At 47.4% G+C, this 20,944-nt stretch overlaps 1 protein-coding gene across 2 annotated transcripts in view; it reads right to left on the reverse strand.

Annotated features, from left to right (window-relative positions):
• The window catches only part of SAV1 (salvador family WW domain containing protein 1), a 52,674-nt gene extending 34,347 nt beyond the window's left edge, over positions 1 to 18,327 (reverse strand). Inside the window, exons 1-3 of one of the 2 annotated variants that reach the window (XM_089654859.1) lie at positions 18,046 to 18,325; positions 5,175 to 5,606; positions 842 to 1,112 (exon numbers count right to left, since the gene is read on the reverse strand). In XM_089654859.1, the coding sequence (XP_089510985.1) occupies positions 842 to 1,112; positions 5,175 to 5,606; positions 18,046 to 18,139 (797 nt within the window). In that variant the 5' untranslated portion in view covers positions 18,140 to 18,325. Of the gene's footprint in view, positions 1 to 841; positions 1,113 to 5,174; positions 5,607 to 18,045 lie in introns of both variants that reach the window. The other variant, XM_089654860.1, reaches the window with a different exon arrangement.
• Between the last annotated feature and the right edge of the window lie 2,617 nt (positions 18,328 to 20,944).

Here is a 20,944-nt window from a genome sequence, read left to right on the forward strand (position 1 = left end):
TGTGTGCAGGTACAACCACTTGAAGCCACCAACATAAGCTGCTGTGATAGGGTGACAACGTAGAAGCACAACTGGGAGACAGAGCGTTGTCCCTTTTTCTTGGTCCTGGTGATTGTTGTCACTGTCCTTTTGTTCGGGCTCTTACTGGTATAGGGTGACAACGCAGAAGCACAACTGGGAGACAGAGACGGAGCGTTGTCACCCTATTCCAGTAAGAGCCCGAACAAAAGGACAGTGACAACAGTCACCAAGCCCAAGAAAAAGGGTGAACTTCCACAAACATCAATAGAATGCTCTGCACTCTATCCAATATTTTTATATATATATATATATATATATATATATATATATATATATATATATATATATATATATATATATACACACACACACACACACACACATATATATATATACACACACACATACATAAAAAAGGGTGAACTTCCACAAACATCAATAAAATGCTCTGCACTCTATCCAATATTTATTTATATATATATATATATATATATATATATATATACACACACATATACATATACATACACACACACACACACACATATATATATATATATATATACACATATATATATATCACACACACACACACACACACACACACACACACACACACACACACACACACACACACACACACACACACATACATATATATATATATATACACACACACACACACACATATATATATATATATATATATATATATATATATATATATATATATATACACATATACACATACAAAAAAGGAAAGGAAAGATATTTTTGGCTAAAAGAATTAGTAGAAGAAGAAAAGTTTGGAAATCTGTACCTAGGAGCACACGGGTGCTTGTACTGGGCTCTCTTATTAATATGATCCACGTAGTAAACACCAAACTCCGCCGACTCCACGCGTTCCCAGCCAGGGGGAAGCCCCTCCCTCTCTAACGGGTGGCTCCAATGTGTAGTGTTTGTGTTGTGATCGATGTAGTATTTCCGCCCTCTTATTGTCCAGTCCACAGACCAGCCAGCAGGTAGAGGCATATCTTCTGAACTGTGGTTGGTCAGGTTTCCTAAAGAGGTGGCTGCGACCCTTCCGATGCCTGTCCCGGGAAAATGGAAAAAAAAAAAAAAATTACATAAAACTTTATATGCAACCGACATTATCCTGTAAGACGGAAAGGAAGAAGCAGCGCACTAGAATATACCGCAGTCAAGTCCAGCTGTAAGAATACAGGACGATGGAGATATACGGACTCCAAAGTTCATTCACCTCACCAGCAGCCCCTCCCCCAAGAATCTGACTCTTGAAAGGATCATTTCATAGGATGAGCACATTATTGTTTTTGGAGCATAATTGGACCTGGAAAGGTCAGAAGCCCTTAAGGCGAACATAGAATATAAATTCCACCTTGGTAAAGATGCAGCTTTGACAAACAACAGGAGTACAGAGTGAGGGAACGGGAACCCCTCCATCAATGCTTGTTAAAACCGAATTAGTGGACTACAGCTGAATACAAACATGGAATACATACAGGGGAGCCAAAGGAAATTATTTTTGTACATCCATTCGTGAGATTTACACAGCTGCGCCACAAAGCACAGCCCTGTCTGGCAAGACAGGTGATCTGATTCCTTTCACACCATACTCAACATAAACATGCACTAAAAACGCATGAACAGTAATATGCATTGCATGCATTTACACACGCATCATGTAGAGGTGTGAATGCGGCACAAAGAAAACCATTGTTTTCTATGTGCCCTTGCAGCAGGGTGGATAAAAATCAATGATAAAAAAAAAAAAAAATTGGATTTTATTTTTATTTAACCCCTTGACGCCGACGGCACACAAATATGCGGCCTCACGGAACTGGGCTTTTTTCTGTGGGGCCACATATTTGTGTACTCCTCTTTGTGCTGGAAGCGCGCCACACGGCACGCTACCAGCACAGAGACTGCGGTGTCACTGAGAGCCCTGGGTCTCGTTCTAACGAACGGACCCAGGACTCCCGATTCCGAGTCACGTGATCGCTGTGATAGCCTCTGATTGGCTACCACAGTGATCAGTCACTGTGCAACCCAGCCCCCTTGTTTTTTCTCTCTCTATGAATGGAGAAGAGAGATACATTGTATCTCTCTAACGCTTGACACAGAGAGATAAAAAAAGTTTGTAAAAAAAAAAAAAAGATGATAAATAAATATTACAAAATAAAAGAAAAAAATAAAGAAAAATTTGATCTAGTTCAGTGCCAGTGTTAGTGTTTGGGTCAAGGTCAGGGTCAAAGATCAAGGTCAAATGTCAGGATTTAAAAAAAAAAAAAAAAAAACCGAATTGGTGTCAGTTATCGTTAATGTCAGTGTGTTTTAGGTAAAAAAAAAAAAAAGACAAAAACAAAATGCGCACTATTGTTTCTGGGCTGTACTCCGGGTACAAACAACAAGTAACAATACACATATATGGTATCGCTGCGATCGTCAAGAGCTGGAGAATTTATTTTGGGTTGTTCTATGGAGGTAGGGTATGGTCGTAACAAGAAATGCACAGCTAAATAAAAAAAAATGATTTTTTTTTTTTACTATTTTGGGCCAGTTTTCCTATGATAATAAAAAAAAATTAGGAGCTATCCATTTACCACCAAATAAAAGCCCAATTTGTCCTGAAAAAAACGCGGTATAATCCACCTGGATGTATAAAGTAGTTGATGATATGTACGGTTTTACTAACACAGGTCAACGTTGCAGAATTGTGCTTAGGCATTTAGATTTGTTTTACCCTTAGGCGTGAAGGGGTTAAATCAGATTTTTTTTCATAAATTGCTTTGGGAGTAAAAATATATCTAAAGTTAGCTTTCTATTTAAGATACATTTATAATTGAGTTTCTTCAGCATGAAATGGAGCTTAGTTGTAGCATGAGGCTGTATATTCGGCAATAATTTACATTTTTGGTAAACTCATTCAATGAGTCCAAGCTCTGCAAGCTGACATAACATGCACTGTATTGAGGCATTCACACAATGTTGCAGTAATCATGAGAAAAAACACAAAATTAAAGAATTTGAGTCTCTCCAGCTATGTGTGATTAACCTAAAATCGGTTCTAATATTGCTGTTTTACTAACCTGACAGCCTATTATTCTAAAAAGAAAACCTTCATTTGGTTTCCAAATATGAAAGATTCCAGCTACCAGCAAGAATGAGTCGGATTCCTTACATTTAAAGAGCACCTGTCATTTTAGATCCATCATGGCAGCGTCTGTTAGCGGGTATTATTCTTATTATACAGTATTTATAAAGCGCCAACAGTTCGCTCAGCGCTGTACATCCACTCACCTGCTGTCGCTACGTCCCTCACCTTGTTGTGTCACTGCCGCATCACCAGCCGTCCCATTAAAGTGAACGGGACTGGCGGTGAGTCAACAGCAGGTCAGAGGAGGAGCCGCTGCAGGACAGAGATGACAGTTGCTCTTTAACCACCTCCCGTCCGGCCGTTGTATATAAACGGCCGGACGGTGGCAGTGCAGGGGCGGGTGGCAGTTTATAGACGGCCTCAAATATGTGATAAAACCTCCTGCGCTTCAGATGAATGAAGACTAACTAAGCGGCCAGCACCCTCTTTGACCAAAAGTGTATGAGAAAATTAATAAAAAATATGGTGCAGCGCTAAACAAATATCATTATATAAATGAACATACCCTAAAACTAATAAATAAATACATATATATATATAGATACATGCATGCAAGGATGAACCCCTTTCAATCCCCAGTGGGGGGAAACGTGACCATGTATATGATGGTTACTATACACATGCAAAGGGACAACACACTGCAGCAGGTGATAAAAAGTGAATAAATGCAGTCCACTCCAAACAAAAATGGTGATTCTTCAGAACGTGAGAGTGCCAATAGTGCCACAATCCTACAATGGTCTGAGTGCCTCCTCACCTCCCCGCATCGACCACAAGGGCCAATACGCCTTGATAATATATAGGGTGTAACCGGTCCAGGCTGACATCTGAGGGTTACACCCTATATATTATCAAGGCGTATTGGCCCTTGTGGTCGATGCGGGGAGGTGAGGAGGCACTCAGACCATTGTAGGATTGTGGCACTATTGGCACTCTCACGTTCTGAAGAATCACCATTTTTGTTTGGAGTGGACTGCATTTATTCACTTTTTATCACCTGCTGCAGTGTGTTGTCCCTTTGCATGTGTATAGTAACCATCATATACATGGTCACGTTTCCCCCCACTGGGGATTGAAAGGGGTTCATCCTTGCATGCATGTATCTATATATATATATGTATTTATTTATTAGTTTTAGGGTATGTTCATTTATATAATGATATTTGTTTAGCGCTGCACCATATTTTTTATTAATTATAGACGGCCTCCCCGCCCCCTGCAAGGTTCGTAAAACCTTGTTTCTTTTTTTAATTTAAAAATGTAACCCACATCATAGGCAACTGTATTTGCTGTGGGTGGCTTAGTTTGTAATCTATTTTCTCACAGCTGCCATTCAGCTAGAGTGCTGCTTGCACTGTATGACATACGATCACTTTGGGAAGCACTCACAGTCCAGTATTAAAATTATTATTATTATTATACAGTATTTATATAGCGCCAAAGGGTATGCTCAGCGCTGTACAATAGCAAGGGGGACAGAACATGAGACAAGCCAGTAACAATACAATACACGAGGGGTTCGAGGGCCCTGCTCTTTCGAGCTTACAGTCTAGGAGGGAGGGGAAGGTGGTACAGGAGGAGATGGCTGTGGGGGATGGAGTGGTGGGTGGAGTGGAGGAGGTTAGTTGTTAGGTGAGGTCGGGTGTTAGGTGAGGTTGGGGTAGGCATCCCTGAAGAGGAGGGTTTTCAGGGTGCGCCTGAAGGTGAGGAGGGTAGGCGACAGTCTGATGGATTGGGGTAGGGAGTTCCAGAAGATAGGGGAAGTCCTGGAGAAGTCCTGCAATCGGGCGTGGGAGGAGGAGACCAGGGAACTAGACAGTAGGAGGTCCTGTGAGGAGCGGAGGGCACGGATAGGGTAGTAGTCGCAAAATACATCACAAGAGTTATCAAAATGTGAAAATCAAAGAAAATATAAATCGATAGGATTTACGATACAATTCAGAAAAAATACACAGACAAAATACTACTCTGTTACCTGCAGGATGTCTGCCTGGTCCATGCATCATTCTCTGTACATGATCATTGCTGTGTTCATAATATCTGTAATCTTCATGTTGCTTTCTCCTTTGTCCGTCATAATGGTGGTCTGAGCAGAAAAACCTGGTGTTTGCATCTCCATTCTCCATAACCGAATTGGCTTCTGTTAAAAAAGACTGAGAGGAGGAGCCATACTCCCTAGGCACGTCGCCCAGCCCCCGCACTAAATACGAAGGGGCGGACAGCCTGTTACTCTCCCTGCGCATGACCTCCTGGGGAGTTCTTTGAACCGGAGTCCGCAAAAAACTTTGATTTCTCGAAACCACCCCATCCCCTGCAGGGGGGTACTGAGAAGGGGCGGGATCCGCTGGGAGGATATCCGTCCGACGTGGGATGGTTGGACCATGGCGGATGAAAGAGGGCATCAAATCTTTAACAAAAAAAAAAAAAAGATGTAATGTGCAGAGTTTAAAGGATCAAATAAAACAAACAGAACAAAAAACATCAAAGAATCAATGCGCTTTGTGAAAGAGTCTGAAAGAAAGAAGAGTTTGTGCTGGCTGTAGTAAAGAAAAGCATTTGTATTTACTCGTCTAAATTAGAAATTGTTTCTATGTTCTCTACGCTTTAACCTCCCAAGCGGTCTGATTATGTCCGTATTTCTGTGCTCAAAGCGGTACATTTTTTTGCATGAAAATATGTATTTTTTTTATTGTAATTTTTAGGAATAACTCACTGAAATCTGTCCGAACAAGAGTCTAGTAAACATCCCGGGTATGATAAAATTTGAAACACGAAATCATAAATACTAATTTAATAAATAATCATAAAAAATAATAATATAATAATAATAAATTTAATTCAATAATATAATCAAACCAAAAAACACTGAAATTTGAAATACAGAGGCAAATTCGCACATCACTGAGCTCAGTCGCAGAATCGTTTTCAGTGTCTGATGAGGAATTTCCCCCACGAATCATTATCACCCAATTCTGCAAGTGGTTCTAATTTACTATCGCTGTTCTCTAGCCGGTCTAAAACCGATTTTGACCTAAAGGGACGCTTTTTGGACGCCATGGACGTTTCTCAGTTTCCAGGCAGAAAGAACAGTAAAAATGTAGGCAGGGCGCCGGACAAAGCACTCGGGACAAAATGTATGTGAAATGGTTTGATACAGGAATGTTATACTATGTGATTTTAGTGCATTTAGTAAATGTCACTTTTTCACATTTTTAAATTTCCCGCCAGTTCCATCCCCCGTACGTCCCAACGTCGCAGGGAACGGAACCCGGAAGACAGATGCCGGCATCGGCCGGAGGACATTACAGGGGACACTGCAGGAGGGACATCGCGGGAATGCAGGACAAGATTAGTGAAGAAGAAGATCCCGGAGCAACGCTGCAGTGTATTCCAGAGTGTAGCTCGGGGGGGTTGCCCCTTGTGGTGCTGAAACTTTACCCCGAGCTACACTCGGGAATACCGCCAGGGGAATTAAAATGCTTTTTAACCACTTGTGAATCGCCCTATGTTTATAGACTACGGCGGGGCAGCCGCTCTGCCCTGGATCACATAATGTATGTGATCCAGCATTTCCAGGTAGGGGGGTGCGCACCCACCACCCCATCTGTGCTGTCCTTCAGCACAGCACCAGTCAATCAGCAGGTCCCAGCCAGTTTATGATTTATAGCTCAGGACCTGCTGATCGGCTTAGCGAAAAACAGGACTAAACCCTGTGTTTACTAAGCAACACAGGGCTCTGTACATGGAGCAGAGATGTGGCGGTTTTTTCTCCCTGCAAAGCAGGGAGATTAAAACAGTCGCATCTTTTAGTAGAAGCAGCACACATTAAACTTGTTAGGCACACAATTAACCCTCTGATTGCACAGTGCCCATGCAGAACAAATGCAGAAAAACTGACGTCTCTGCACAAACGATTTAACGGTTTCATTTCTGGAATGCCGGGATTGCTGTCATGTTTGCTTGTGTCCTCAACCAAATTGTCAACCATCAAATGGCTGGTGTCAAAACTGATCTCATGTACAGCACCATGGCAGTTGCAGATCAAACTGAAGCAGCTTCCTTGGCAGTGACCCTAGGTTCACATCTGTGCGGGTGGTGCCGCTGTGGATCTGCACGCAAATCCGTGCAGCTGCACCACCTGCACAGAGAATTGCGGACCCGCAGGTGGGTGCCATTACGTCTAATGGCACGGGGCCCCCACTGGAAAACGCAACCGTATCGAGGTTCCCACATGGGCTGCGTTTTCCAAAGAAGTGCAGGGACTTCTTTCCCTGTGTGTCAAGGTCAATGGAGTCCATTCAAATGAATGGGCTCTCGTGCAAAACACGGCCCGCATGGCTGCATATATGTGAACCAGGGTAAAGGATAGGAGGGTTTAAGGTGGTTCTAAAGCCTTGGAGTGGAATAAATTAAAAAAAATCCGGCAATGCTGAATTTGACAGAACTCATAACATCACCCCTGCCCGGCCAATGACAGCAGCCTGCGTTTGGGACCCGGAGAGCCGGCCACCTGAAGATGTCAGTGGTTGGGTGGAGAGCTCCGTGACAGCGCATTGCGGGATCAGAGGCCAGTACAGTTCCATGTTAAGGTTTTTCACCTTAATGCATTCTATGCATTAATAAATTCTCATTGGACGCAGACAGGATGACTCGGGAGCGAGTCTGCACGGGTGCCCCCTTGAAACGCGGCTTCCAGGGGGCAACTGCAAAAGAGAAGGAGCCTGGAGTGCAGGCAGGGGACCCTAGAAGAGGAGGATCCGGGCTGTTCTATGCAACACCACTGTGCAGAGCAGGTAAATAGAACATTTTTTTTTTTTTTACTAAAACTACAAAAAAGTTTAATGTTTTCAATTCCGCTTTAGGCTAGGCTCACATCTGTGCGGGTGGTGCCGCTGCAGATCCGCACAAAAATCCATGCAACCTCACCCCCCGCACAGAGGAATGCGGACCCGCGGGCGGGTGCCATTATTTCTAATGGCACGCGCCCGCACCGGTAAATCGCAACCGTACTGGGAGCCGAGGCTCCCATGCGGGCTGCGTTTTCAGAAGAAGTGCAGGGACTTCTTCCCTGAGTGTCACGGGCACGAGAGTCCATTCAAATGAATGGGCTCTCATGACTGCGCAAAGCGTGCACCACAGGAACGCGGATATGTGAACTGGGGGTAAAGGGCCAGTTCCCACCACAAAAATGTGGATGCATTCCAGGTGCATTTTTGCTTACAGTTCACACCACACTTCCGGTGTGTTTTCGATGTGTATTGCTGTTTTCCAGTACAGTTCTCTGCAGAAAAAATGCAGCACGTTCTACATTTTTTTTCTGCACCAGAAGATTGCAATGTTGTGAACTAGGGGCATTGGAATACATGGAGAATACTGTGCATGCATTTTTGATGAAAAAAAAATGCACTGGACTACATCTGTTGCGATCCAACCCTTAAGCTCCATGTACACGGGACAATTCTGAACGATGGAAACTGACTGCTGGAAAACGTAGGTTAAAAAATGTCTGTTTAGCCGCGTTTGCATAACACGTTTATGAGTGTTTGCGTTTAGAAGCGTTTTTTAAAGATAAGCACAGGAGAACATCCCAAATGCCCAGAATGCACTGAAAAGTGGTAATTTTTTTAACTATTTCAGACTGTTTCAGAGAAATACAGAGAGTAGAAGCAGAGACAGAAGTATGTGTTAAGATTAGCGATTAGCTTAGGTGTGAGTTGCTCATTAACATTTTTTTTGTTTCCAGGGGTGGGAAAGGTGTCTGGTGGAGGGAGTCATTAAGGTCACCTGGCAGGGGGTCTTCATGAGGAATTTGAGGTGTGAATGGTCATTAACATATCTTTTGTTTCCAAGGGTGGGAGAAGTCTGAGGTGTGAAGTGATCATTAACATATCTTTTGCTTCCAAGGTTGGGAGAGGTGTGAAATGATCATTACAATGTGTGACAAGCTTGGTAGGAACATCCTGTGTTCAGTGTTTTGTCCATCTGAGCACCTTGAAAACGCTTTGCATGCATTTTTCATGATTAAAAAAAGGCTCTGGACAGCATAGAGAACTGGAAGAGTTAAAAAAAATTTTTCAAACACAAACACTTGTAAACGCAATTTGCCGCGTTTGAAACGCTGATAAAATCGACTGCTGAACGCAAGTTTTCTGCGTTCAAAAAAACGACTGTAAACTCAAATGCCTGTAAAGGAAGATGTGTACACGGACACATAGGAAAACATTAGGGAGAGTTCAGGGGCTGCTGAAAAAGATGCTGAACAGCTCCTAAATGTGAGTTTATCAGCTGCAGTGTACATGAGCCCTTATACTGTCAGCAGATCGGCCTCTACAAATCCAGCACAGTGCCTAAAAATAAAGAGCAACCGAGCATGTGCAGAGCAGGATAAACCAGTGTAATACTGGATTTTAAATAGTATACAGTAGGTGCTTATTTTAAAAGGTTTTACATAGCTATACCTGCAAAAGGGGCCAGCCTGACGTGATCCAGCAGGACTTCATTTTCTGACTAAAGTTCCACTTCAGTGGGAGGAATAATGCCCCATCATTGGTGTCAGTGGGAGGAATAGTGCCCCATCATTGGTGTCAGTGGGAGGAATAGTGCCCCATCATTGGTATCAGTGGGAGGAATAGTGCACCATCATTGGTGTCAGTGGGAGGAATAGTGCCCCATCATTGGTGTCAGTGGGGGGAATAGTGCCCCATCTTTGGTGTCAGTGGGAAGAATCGTGCCCCATCATTGGTGTCAGTGGGGGGAATAGTGCCCCATCTTTGGTATCAGTGGGAGGAATAGTGCCCCATCGTTGGTATCAGTGGGAGGAATAGTGCCCCATCGTTGGTATCAGTGGGAGGAATAGTGCCCCATCGTTGGTGTCAGTGGGAGGAATAGTGCCCCAACGTTGGTGTCAGTGGGGGGTGGAATAGTGCCCCATCGTTGGTGTCAGTGGGGGGTGGAATAGTGCCCCATCGTTGGTGTCAGTGGGGGGAGGAATTGTGCCCCATCGTTGGTGTCAGTGGGGGGAGGAATTGTGCCCCATCGTTGGTGTCAGTGGGGGGAGGAATTGTGCCCCATCGTTGGTGTCAGTGGGGGGAGGAATTGTGCCCCATCGTTGGTGTCAGTGGGGGGAGGAATTGTGCCCCATCGTTGGTGTCAGTGGGGGGAGGAATTGTGCCCCATCGTTGGTGTCAGTGGGGGGAGGAATTGTGCCCCATCGTTGGTGTCAGTGGGGGGAGGAATTGTGCCCCATCGTTGGTGTCAGTGGGGGGAGGAATTGTGCCCCATCGTTGGTGTCAGTGGGGGGAGGAATTGTGCCCCATCGTTGGTGTCAGTGGGGGGAGGAATTGTGCCCCATCGTTGGTGTCAGTGGGGGGAGGAATTGTGCCCCATCGTTGGTGTCAGTGGGGGGAGGAATTGTGCCCCATCGTTGGTGTCAGTGGGGGGAGGAATTGTGCCCCATCGTTGGTGTCAGTGGGGGGAGGAATTGTGCCCCATCGTTGGTGTCAGTGGGGGGAGGAATTGTGCCCCATCGTTGGTGTCAGTGGGGGGAGGAATTGTGCCCCATCGTTGGTGTCAGTGGGGGGAGGAATTGTGCCCCATCGTTGGTGTCAGTGGGGGGAGGAATTGTGCCCCATCGTTGGTGTCAGTGGGGGGAGGAATTGTGCCCCATCGTTGGTGTCAGTGGGGGGAGGAATTGTGCCCCATCGTTGGTGTCAGTGGGGGGAGGAATTGTGCCCCATCGTTGGTGTCAGTGGGGGGAGGAATTGTGCCCCATCGTTGGTGTCAGTGGGGGGAGGAATTGTGCCCCATCGTTGGTGTCAGTGGGGGGAGGAATTGTGCCCCATCGTTGGTGTCAGTGGGGGGAGGAATTGTGCCCCATCGTTGGTGTCAGTGGGGGGAGGAATTGTGCCCCATCGTTGGTGTCAGTGGGGGGAGGAATTGTGCCCCATCGTTGGTGTCAGTGGGGGGAGGAATTGTGCCCCATCGTTGGTGTCAGTGGGGGGAGGAATTGTGCCCCATCGTTGGTGTCAGTGGGGGGAGGAATTGTGCCCCATCGTTGGTGTCAGTGGGGGGAGGAATTGTGCCCCATCGTTGGTGTCAGTGGGGGGAGGAATTGTGCCCCATCGTTGGTGTCAGTGGGGGGAGGAATTGTGCCCCATCGTTGGTGTCAGTGGGGGGAGGAATTGTGCCCCATCGTTGGTGTCAGTGGGGGGAGGAATTGTGCCCCATCGTTGGTGTCAGTGGGGGGAGGAATTGTGCCCCATCGTTGGTGTCAGTGGGGGGAGGAATTGTGCCCCATCGTTGGTGTCAGTGGGGGGAGGAATTGTGCCCCATCGTTGGTGTCAGTGGGGGGAGGAATTGTGCCCCATCGTTGGTGTCAGTGGGGGGAGGAATTGTGCCCCATCGTTGGTGTCAGTGGGGGGAGGAATTGTGCCCCATCGTTGGTGTCAGTGGGGGGAGGAATAGTGCCCCATCGTTGGTGTCAGTGGGGGGAGGAATAGTGCCCCATCGTTGGTGTCAGTGGGGGGAGGAATAGTGCCCCATCGTTGGTGTCAGTGGGGGGAGGAATAGTGCCCCATCGTTGGTGTCAGTGGGGGGGAGAAAAAGTGCCCCATCGTTGGTGTCAGTGGGAAGAATAATGCCCCATCATTGGTATCAGTGACACCAATGATGGAGCACTATTCCTCCCACTGACACCAATGACAGTTGCTGACCCCTGTTGCAGTATGGTGCTGCTGCAGCCAGCATATGTGGTTGCAGCAGCACCTCTGTACGGCACACTTACCGGCCGCTCCTTCACTCGATTTTCGCGGGGCCGCTCGGCTCAGCCTCCTCGCCGGTGATTGGCCGCCTGTGTGCCTTTCCTGAGCTACAGTTCTGGCGGCCAATCACCGGTGAGGAGGCAGAGCCGAGCAGCCGCGCGAACATCCAGTGGCCAAACTGAATGAAGGAGCGGCCGCGCTTCCTGGACTGGATCGTCGTGGTACCGGAGCCAGGTAAGAGACAGCAGCCCCTGCCCACCCCTGTATTCAGTGTCCCTTCCGTTGGAAGCCTTCCGTTGGACCCCTAAAAAGTGTCAGCATGCCGTATACCGGCGTATAAGACGACCCCCGACTTTTGAGAAGATTTTCAAGGGGTAAAAAGTCGTCTTATTTGCCGGAAAATATGAGATTATGTTTTCATATTTGATTTAAAACCAATCTCCATTCCTGAACAAAAATCCACATTCACTGTTAGAAATTCATTTGAGAAAAAATTTCCATCCTACTCCTTCCAATTTTCTCATCGCTGAAGTTAAATACAAACATCGATTTGTCCCTACTAACAAACAGAAGTTAGAACAAATGTTACTAAAAAAATAAATAAAAATTTCAAAAAAAAAAATTCTACTTCTATGGCCAGCTAAAGACTGAACACGGTTGGGGTGTTAGTTGTTGCTTTTGACAAGTCAGTGCCTGAACTAAACAAGTCAGCAATTCTACTCTCCGAAACGCTGATTTTATCGTAAATGCAGCGATGATTCATGTACATTATAAAAGACTGAAGGGGGAAAACAGGACACCCTCCACCGTATCACTTCAGACTACGCGTTTGCAGCATGTGATTTCTCTCTCTCCATCACCCTGCAAAGCTCTGATAAGAATTCACTTTCATTCCAGAGACCTGATTTGGCTCTGCTTCAACCACACAGCAACCATAGAAACCACTGATAAGACCTTCCTGCTATTAGAGGCACAGGGACTATTTCCCTTGACTTGAAGAACCTTCATAGGATGCCCCTTTCCAGTCATTGACTCCTCAACTGAAATTTTTGTCCTGAAGACCTCTAAACTGAAGATTCTGACCTGAACCCAACGACCAAAGTCATAATAAATATTTTTCACATAGGTCCACTGGGCCAGCTTGGACCAATGCATGAAGGTGCCATACCCGAGGGATTCCAGTGGAAGCTGGAAATCCTTGTAGTAGACACCACTACTCCAGTGGTTGCCACTAGCTTCCGGATTCTGTGCGAAATGCCAAAGAACACCTCCACTTTTCCCCAATGAATGCAAAGTGTTCTCTGACTGGATGAGGGTAAGAGGCAGGACGATGCCATCACAACCTCTCCTTTTTCCAATCAGAGAAATATTTTCATTGTGAAAATGCAATGTGTTCTCTGATTGGTTCCAAAGCCGACCAAGCTGACGTGCTTCGCATGGGACCTTGAAGCTAGCAGGGACCACTGTATTAGCGGTGCCTAGTAATGTGATCTCTAACTTTCATGGGGACTGCTAGGTATGGTGTATGAACATTTAAGCTGGCCACATGTGGATCAAAATCTGTCTGGTTCATCAGAGACCTGTTGATTTTCGATCCTTTGTATGGGCTAGCTGATTGTACAGTTGATCTTTTGATTAACTCGTGTACATCCAGCTTGTCTGGTTTTTCCCCAACAATCAGTGCCATTGGCTATAGCCAGCAACACTGATCATTGTATTCTGCCAGCAGGGAAAGCTCCCCGCCAGCAAAATACAATACCTCAGTGGGAAAGATTCCCTCATCCACCTCCAATGTGTGGATGGGGGAATAGGTTAATTTTCTTTTTTTTCGTTCAACCAGCGAGTTGAATTAAATAAAAAGTGAATTCTGTATGGCCTTACCATGGGTCCAAGTTGAACCGATGTAGGATGCAAAAATAGCCATACACAAACTTCAGCTTCAATGCCATTATTTTTTCTTTACTTGTGTGTCCCATTGGAAATGTCTCCAAACCAAGGCCAGTACCCCTAACCTGCAGGGGTACAAGCCCAGATTGCGATCAACGGGTTGCCAACCTTAGCCATGCTCCTTCCTGGTTTGAAGTCGTGGGCCATATCAGAGGGCCACAGGTTGAGCACCCCTGCCTTAGACCCTGCATAGATAGAACCCAACCTTCAGACCACTAATATAAGGCCAACGATCGGACTGACCATACTAAAGACCCCAGAACTGACTCTTCCACCATGGTGTCCTCCGAGTTGACTCAAACATTTTGGAGTGGAGTGATGTCAAGATATTCAAAGATGTCAGGTGACAGTAATTCATATCAGTCCTTACAGGCTGAACTACATGTCCAACAACTCCCTCACACATGCTTAATTCTCAGTGACCCTGAAGACTTCTGATCTGACTTCACCCCAGAGATACTTCAACTGGCCCTCCAACCCAGTGAAGAATGGAATCTCAATGATTCTGAGGCCCCTCTCAGTCAGCCTCAAGAGCCCCTTACCCCCCACACTTTGGAGGAGACATGCTAATGATTCAATAACCACAGACCTCCTGAAATGATTTTCCTATGTACTGGAGACCCCAGACCAGGCTACGCGCCGGTATTGGGGACCCCCAGACTAGGCTACGCGCCGGTATTGGAGACCTCCAGACTAGGCTCTGCGCTGGTATTGGAGACCCACAGACAAGGATCTGGGCCCCCTAGAGATCTCTGGTTCTCAGCTAGCCCCAAGGTCTGTGTTGGGGGATCTGAACCTTCATCTGTCCTGACTCATTCTGCATAACGCTCAGATATTCCCACCCAAAACATCCTTTATCCGACTTTCTGTGACCCTGGAGGCACTGGTATAGACACTCCAAAACTGACGCTTTTGCATTGAAGATGCCCTACTCTGACTCTCAGCGATGGCAGAGATCGACTTTTTAAATTATTCCATAGATCTTGATTTGACAAAGTGATTGCATACTTGTAGAGCTCTCATTCTGACTCTGTGACCCTACAGGAATGATTCAAGATACTTAGTGACACTATAGATCCCCTGTTCAGATTCTCAGCATGAGCAAAAAACTGACCCGGGTACTGAGTGACCCTATAGATCCCCCAGTCTGGCTTTCACGCTTAGTGATTTTATAACTCATCTGTTCTAAATAAATGAACCCAGGGAAACCCCTTCGCTGACTCTTCATGACCCTAGAAACCCCTTCGCTGACTCTCCGTGACCCCATTACTGACTCTCAGTGACTCCTTTACTGACTCTCAGTCATCCCAGAGACCCAGCTCCAACTCCAGGTGAACATACTTGAATCCCAGTGAACAAGCGATGACTCCCTGCAACCCCATAGACTCCACTACAACTCCCAGTTACCCCAATCAGACTCTCAGTGAACTCAAAGAAACCAAAGACCCTGCTTTGACTCCCAGTGACCCAATAGACCCTGCTCTGACACTTCACGACCCCGTTTCAAGTCTCAGTGACTCCACTCCAATTTCCAATGACCCCATAGACCCCGCTCCAACTATCAGTAACCCACAGACCCAACTCTGACTAAATGTAAACACTCTCTTCAAACTCCTAGAGATTCCCCTCCAACTGCCAGTGACCCCGTTCTGATCATCAGTAACCTGAGAAACCCCGCTCTGACTCCTAGTGAACACAATGACCCCACTCCAACTGTCAGCAAAACCAGAGACCCTACATTTAGACAATATACTCCCAGCACTTGGAGACCCCGACCCCCAACAGCTACAAATTGTCCGAGTCAGTAAAGAAAAAACCTTCAAGTTGTCTTCCATGCAGAGATTCACAAAGAAGACAAGACAGCTGGAAGGTTTTTGTATATCGACTCGAACAATTTTTAGCTGTTAGGGAACGGAGTCTCCAAGTGCCGGGAATATATTGTCCAAGTTTGGGGACCTATTTGGGGTAATGGGGTTTTTCTAGGTACGGGAGGTTTGGCGATGGCCTTGTTTTTTTGTTGTTTTTTTTTTGGGGGGGGGGGGGAATTTTTCCAAGCACTGATTTTATAAAATTCAGACCCCAGTGACCCTGTCTGACACTCAGCAACCCCAGAGACCCTGCTCCGACTCTCAGATGCCAGAGACCCCGCTAAGAACATCAGCAACTGCAGAGACCCTAGTGCCCTATAGCTCCAACTCTCAGCAACCCTGCTATGAATTTCAGCAACTGCCCTGACTCATAGCAATCCCAAAGACCCCGCTCAACTCTGTGACCAGAGACCCCATCCTGACTCTCAGCGAACCCCTGCCGAGACTCTATGTGACCCCAGACATCCTGCTCTGACTCTCTGCAACCCCAGTGACCCTGCTTCGACTCATTGACCCAAGAGACCCCGCTCCAACTCAGTAACTCTAGAGACCCCGCTATGAGCCTCAGCGACTGCAGAGACCCTATCCCTACTCTCAGTAACCCCAGTGATCACATTCCAACTCTCGACGACCCACTGATCCCGCTCCGCCTCGCGGCAACCCCAGAGATCCTGCTCCGACTCATGGCTACCCCACTGATCCCGCTCTGACTCTCGACGACCCAGTGCTCCAGCTCCAACTCTCGGCGACCCCAGAGATCCTGCTCCGACTCATGGCTACCCCACTGATCCCGCTACGACTCCACTGATCCCGCTCCGACTCACGGCTACCCCACTGATCCCGCTACGACTCCACTGATCCCGCTACGACTCCACTGATCCCGCTACGACTCCACTGATCCCGCTACGACTCTTGGCGACCCCACTGATCCCGCTCCGACCCCAGAGATCCTGCTCCGACTCATGGCTACCCCACTGATCCCGCTACAACCCCACTGATCCCGCTCTGACTCTCGACGACCCAGTGCTCCAGCTCCAACTCTCGGCGACCCACTGATCCTGCTCCGACTCGCGGCGACCCCAGAGATCCCGCTCTGACTCGCGGCGACCCCACTGATCCCGCTCCGACTCGAGGGGACCCCACTGATCCCGCTCCGACTCGAGGGGACCCCAGAGATCCCGCTCCAACTCTCGGTGACCCACTGATCCGACTCTCGGCGACCCCAGAGATCCCGCTCCGACTCTCGGCGACCCCAGAGATCCCGCTCCGACTCGCGGCGACCCCACTGATCCCGCTCCGACTCGCGGCGACCCCACTGATCCCGCTCCGACTCGCGGCGACCCCACTGATCCCGCTCCGACTCGCGGCGACCCCAGAGATCCCGCTCCGACTCGCGGCGACCCCACTGATCCCGCTCCGACTCGAGGGGACCCCACTGATCCCGATCCGACTCGAGGGGACCCCAGAGATCCCGCTCCAACTCTCGGTGACCCACTGATCCCGCTCCGACTCTCGGCGACCCCAGAGATCCCGCTCCGACTCTCGGCGACCCCAGAGATCCCGCTCCGACTCTTGGCGACCCCAGAGATCCCGCTCCGACTCGCGGCGACCCCACTGATCCCGCTCCGACTCGCGGCGACCCCACTGATCCCGCTCCGACTCGCGGCGACCCCACTGATCCCGCTCCGACTCGCGGCGACCCCACTGATCCCGATCCGACTCGAGGTGACCCCACTGATCCCGATCCGACTCGAGGTGACCCCAGAGATCCCACTCCAACTCTCGGTGACCCCAGAGATCCCGCTCCAGCTCTCAGCGACCCCAGAGATCCCGCTCCAGCTCTCGGCGACCCCAGAGATTCCGGTCCGACTCGAGGCGACACCACTGATCCCACTCCGACTCTCGGCGACCCCACTGATCCCACACCAGCTCCCAGTGAACCCGCTCCGACTCTCAGCAACCCCAGTGATCCCACTCCAGCTTTTGGCGACCCCAGTGATCCCGCACCAGCTCCCAGTGATCCCGCACCAGCTCCCAGTGATCCCGCTCCCACTCTCAGTGAGCACAGTGACCCCGTTCTGACTCTTATTACCCCAGTGACCCCACTATGACCCCCGGCCCGCTGTGCTGACCCCTCCCCCCTTGTTGTTACCTCCAGTGACTACACTCACCTCTGCTCAGCCCCGCCCAGATCTGTAGCCCCTTCTAACCCCTATCACCGGCCCCTCCCCCGCCTCAGCCCCGGTCTCCCCTCCCCCCGTCCGGTACTTACTCCGCAGTAGCGGGGAGGTCTCCTTCTTCACATACTTGCCCTGCACCTCGGACGGTTTGGAAACTTCTTTCTTGGTCTTCTTCCTGGATAACATCCCCTCCTCCCCGGGCTCCGCTACACGGCGCGTCCCCTCATAGTCTCCTCTCTACGGCGACATACTCCCTCCACCACTCCTACACCCACCGCCGGCTCCCTCTACCGGTCACACCGGGGAACCGGCCAACCAGCCAGAACGCGCACTCGTTCACAGCTCCCCTCCCGGATACGGCGGGGACGCGCACCCCGCATCACGTGACCGGAGCTCCACAAACTTTTTTTTCCCTACAGCAATCAACAGGCGCTGACGTCGACGCCCCGCCCAGTGCCCCGTTGGACAGGCTGGTTGGTGTGGGGAAGGGGGTGTGGCGCGAGGCGCGTGCAAAGATCTCCGGCGTCCTGGTTGCCTGACGACGCTGGGGAAGTGGGCGGAGCCGGGACCACCTTACAGGATTGACTGGTCCTGACCAGTCCCCACTCACTGCTTATCAATGATATTCACAGTGTCCTGTGCTTGTCAGGCGAATATGTCCGCTGACCAAAGGCAAAGCCCGCTCTTTTTAATTTGGGAAAGAGTGGAGAAAGATTAGAACTGGATTGTATTGCTGTCTGCGTCCCCCTGAGGGATATTCACCCTCTCTATTTATCCTAGGGAGTCAGACTAAAGCCCAAGAAATCTTCCAAATGAGACACAGATAGCAAATATAAACCTGACAGATTATTAACCTCCCTTGCTATAAACAAAATGTTTTAATTCAGAACTAGGAATTTGGAATTCAGAATGCAAAATTTGGAACTCAAAACTCTGAATTTTGAATTTAGAATGTAAAATTTGGAATTCAGGACTTGGAATGCAGAACTCGTAATTTGGAAGTCAGAATATGAAATTCAGAATTTTCAAATTTGGAACATGAAATGCAAAACTTGGAATTTGTAAGTTGGAATTCAGAACTCCGAAATTTGGAATTCAGAACTCCAAAATTTAGAATTCAGAACTCAGAATTCCAAACTCAGAATTTGGAATCTAGAACTTGGATTTTAGAAATCAGAACTCAGAATCTGGAGTTTGGAAATCAGAACTCGGCATTTGGGATTTGGAACTTGAAATCTGGCATTCAGAATTTTGTATTCAAAACTCAGCATTTGACATTCAGAAATTATCATTTGGAATTCAGAATTTGGAACTTAGAACTCAAAATTTGGAATCTAGAATCCAGACTTCGGAATTTGGAATGCAGAGCTCTGATTTTGGAACTCGGAGTTTGGAATCCGTAAATCCCTTTTGGAATTTGGAACTCAGAATTTATTTGGAATCCGTAAATCACTTTGGAAATTGGAACTTGGAAGTCAGAATTCAAAACTTAGAATTTGGAGCTCGGAAATTAGAATTCGCAATTCAGAAATCGGAAGTTGGAATTCAAAGCTCAGAATTTGGAATTTAGAATTTACAGGATCATGAGCTGTTCCAAGTCTTCTCCACACCTTTTTCTTCCCTTCATTCTGGTACAGATTAAATTTAGTTTCATCCGTCCAAAGAATGCTTTTCCAGAACTGGTCCGGCTTTTTTAGATGTTTTTTGGCAAAGTCTAATCTGGCTTTTCTATTCTTCAGGCTTATGAATGATTTGCACCTTGTGGTGAATCCTCTGTATTTGCTCTCGTGAATGATTAACAGATAAGAACAGTGTCACTGGAACTCGAAAAAATATAAATATATGTTTAAGGAGAGCCGCTATCAACCCAAACAGGACAACCAACCAAAGCAATAAATATCAAGAGAGCTTTCTTAAGAGCGCTGTCTTGATATTTATTGCTTTGTTTGACAATGATACGCCCTCCTCCTAGAGAGTGTCCTTCACTTGTCTGGATGTTCTGAATGGGTTTGTCTTTACCATAGAGAGATCCTGCGATCATCCAGGACTGTTGTCCTCCATGGACGTCCATGTCTTTTTATGTTGCTGAGCTCACCAGCGCGTTCTTCTTTCCTCAGAATATACTCAACTGTTGATCTGGTCACTCCTGATGTTGCTGCGATCTCTCTGATGGATTTGTTTCATTTTTGAAGTCTTACAATGGCCTGTTTCACTTGCATGGACATCTCCTTTGAACGCATGATGTAGGTTCACAGCAATAGATTCCAAATGCAAATACCACACTTAGAATCAACTCCAGACCTTTTACCTGCTTAATTGATGAAGAAATAACAAAGGAGTAGCCCACACCTGGCCATGAAACAGCTTTTGATTCAATTATCCAATTACTTTTGGTCCCTTGAAAAAGGGGGGATGGCTACTCTTAAGAGCTGTAATTCCTAAACCCTTCCTCCAATTTGGATGTACATACCCTCAAATTAAACCCGAGAGTGCACACTTTCAGTCCATATCCATTATATAACTATAGCTGGAATATGTTTTGCTAAATACCTGAAAAAGTAAGTGTGTGTGTGTGTGTGTGTGTGTGTCCCAGGGAGCGGTACTAGGGGAGTGCTCTAGTCCACAGACCCACTCCAGGAACGGATCACCACATACCACCCTGGCCATTTGGAGTGACAACATCCTCTAGGACCATATAGGGGGACCTCCTGAGGAGAAGGAATACTCACCTAGAATCCGATAGAGGGAACACCACCCATCACCTGGCAGCAGGATTATTACACATAAGGCGCATATAATATGCACGTCCGGTGAGTGCGCATTTCATTACCACTTCAACACGGATATCAAAGTCACCTCTACCAATTATATTTACTTGTGTTTTACGGGACTACCCCATATCCTTAGGTTTCTTGATCCATCAGGGACTTTTTCATAGATTTTGTTTATAAGCGCTGCACCTTCCATATATATTGTCTATTCCGTAGGTCA

Source organism: Staurois parvus, unplaced genomic scaffold, assembly GCF_062004578.1.
Source record: "Staurois parvus isolate SC_StPar_1 unplaced genomic scaffold, SC_StPar_1.0 ptg000811l, whole genome shotgun sequence".
In the NCBI taxonomy this organism is placed as follows: Eukaryota; Metazoa; Chordata; class Amphibia; order Anura; family Ranidae; genus Staurois; species Staurois parvus.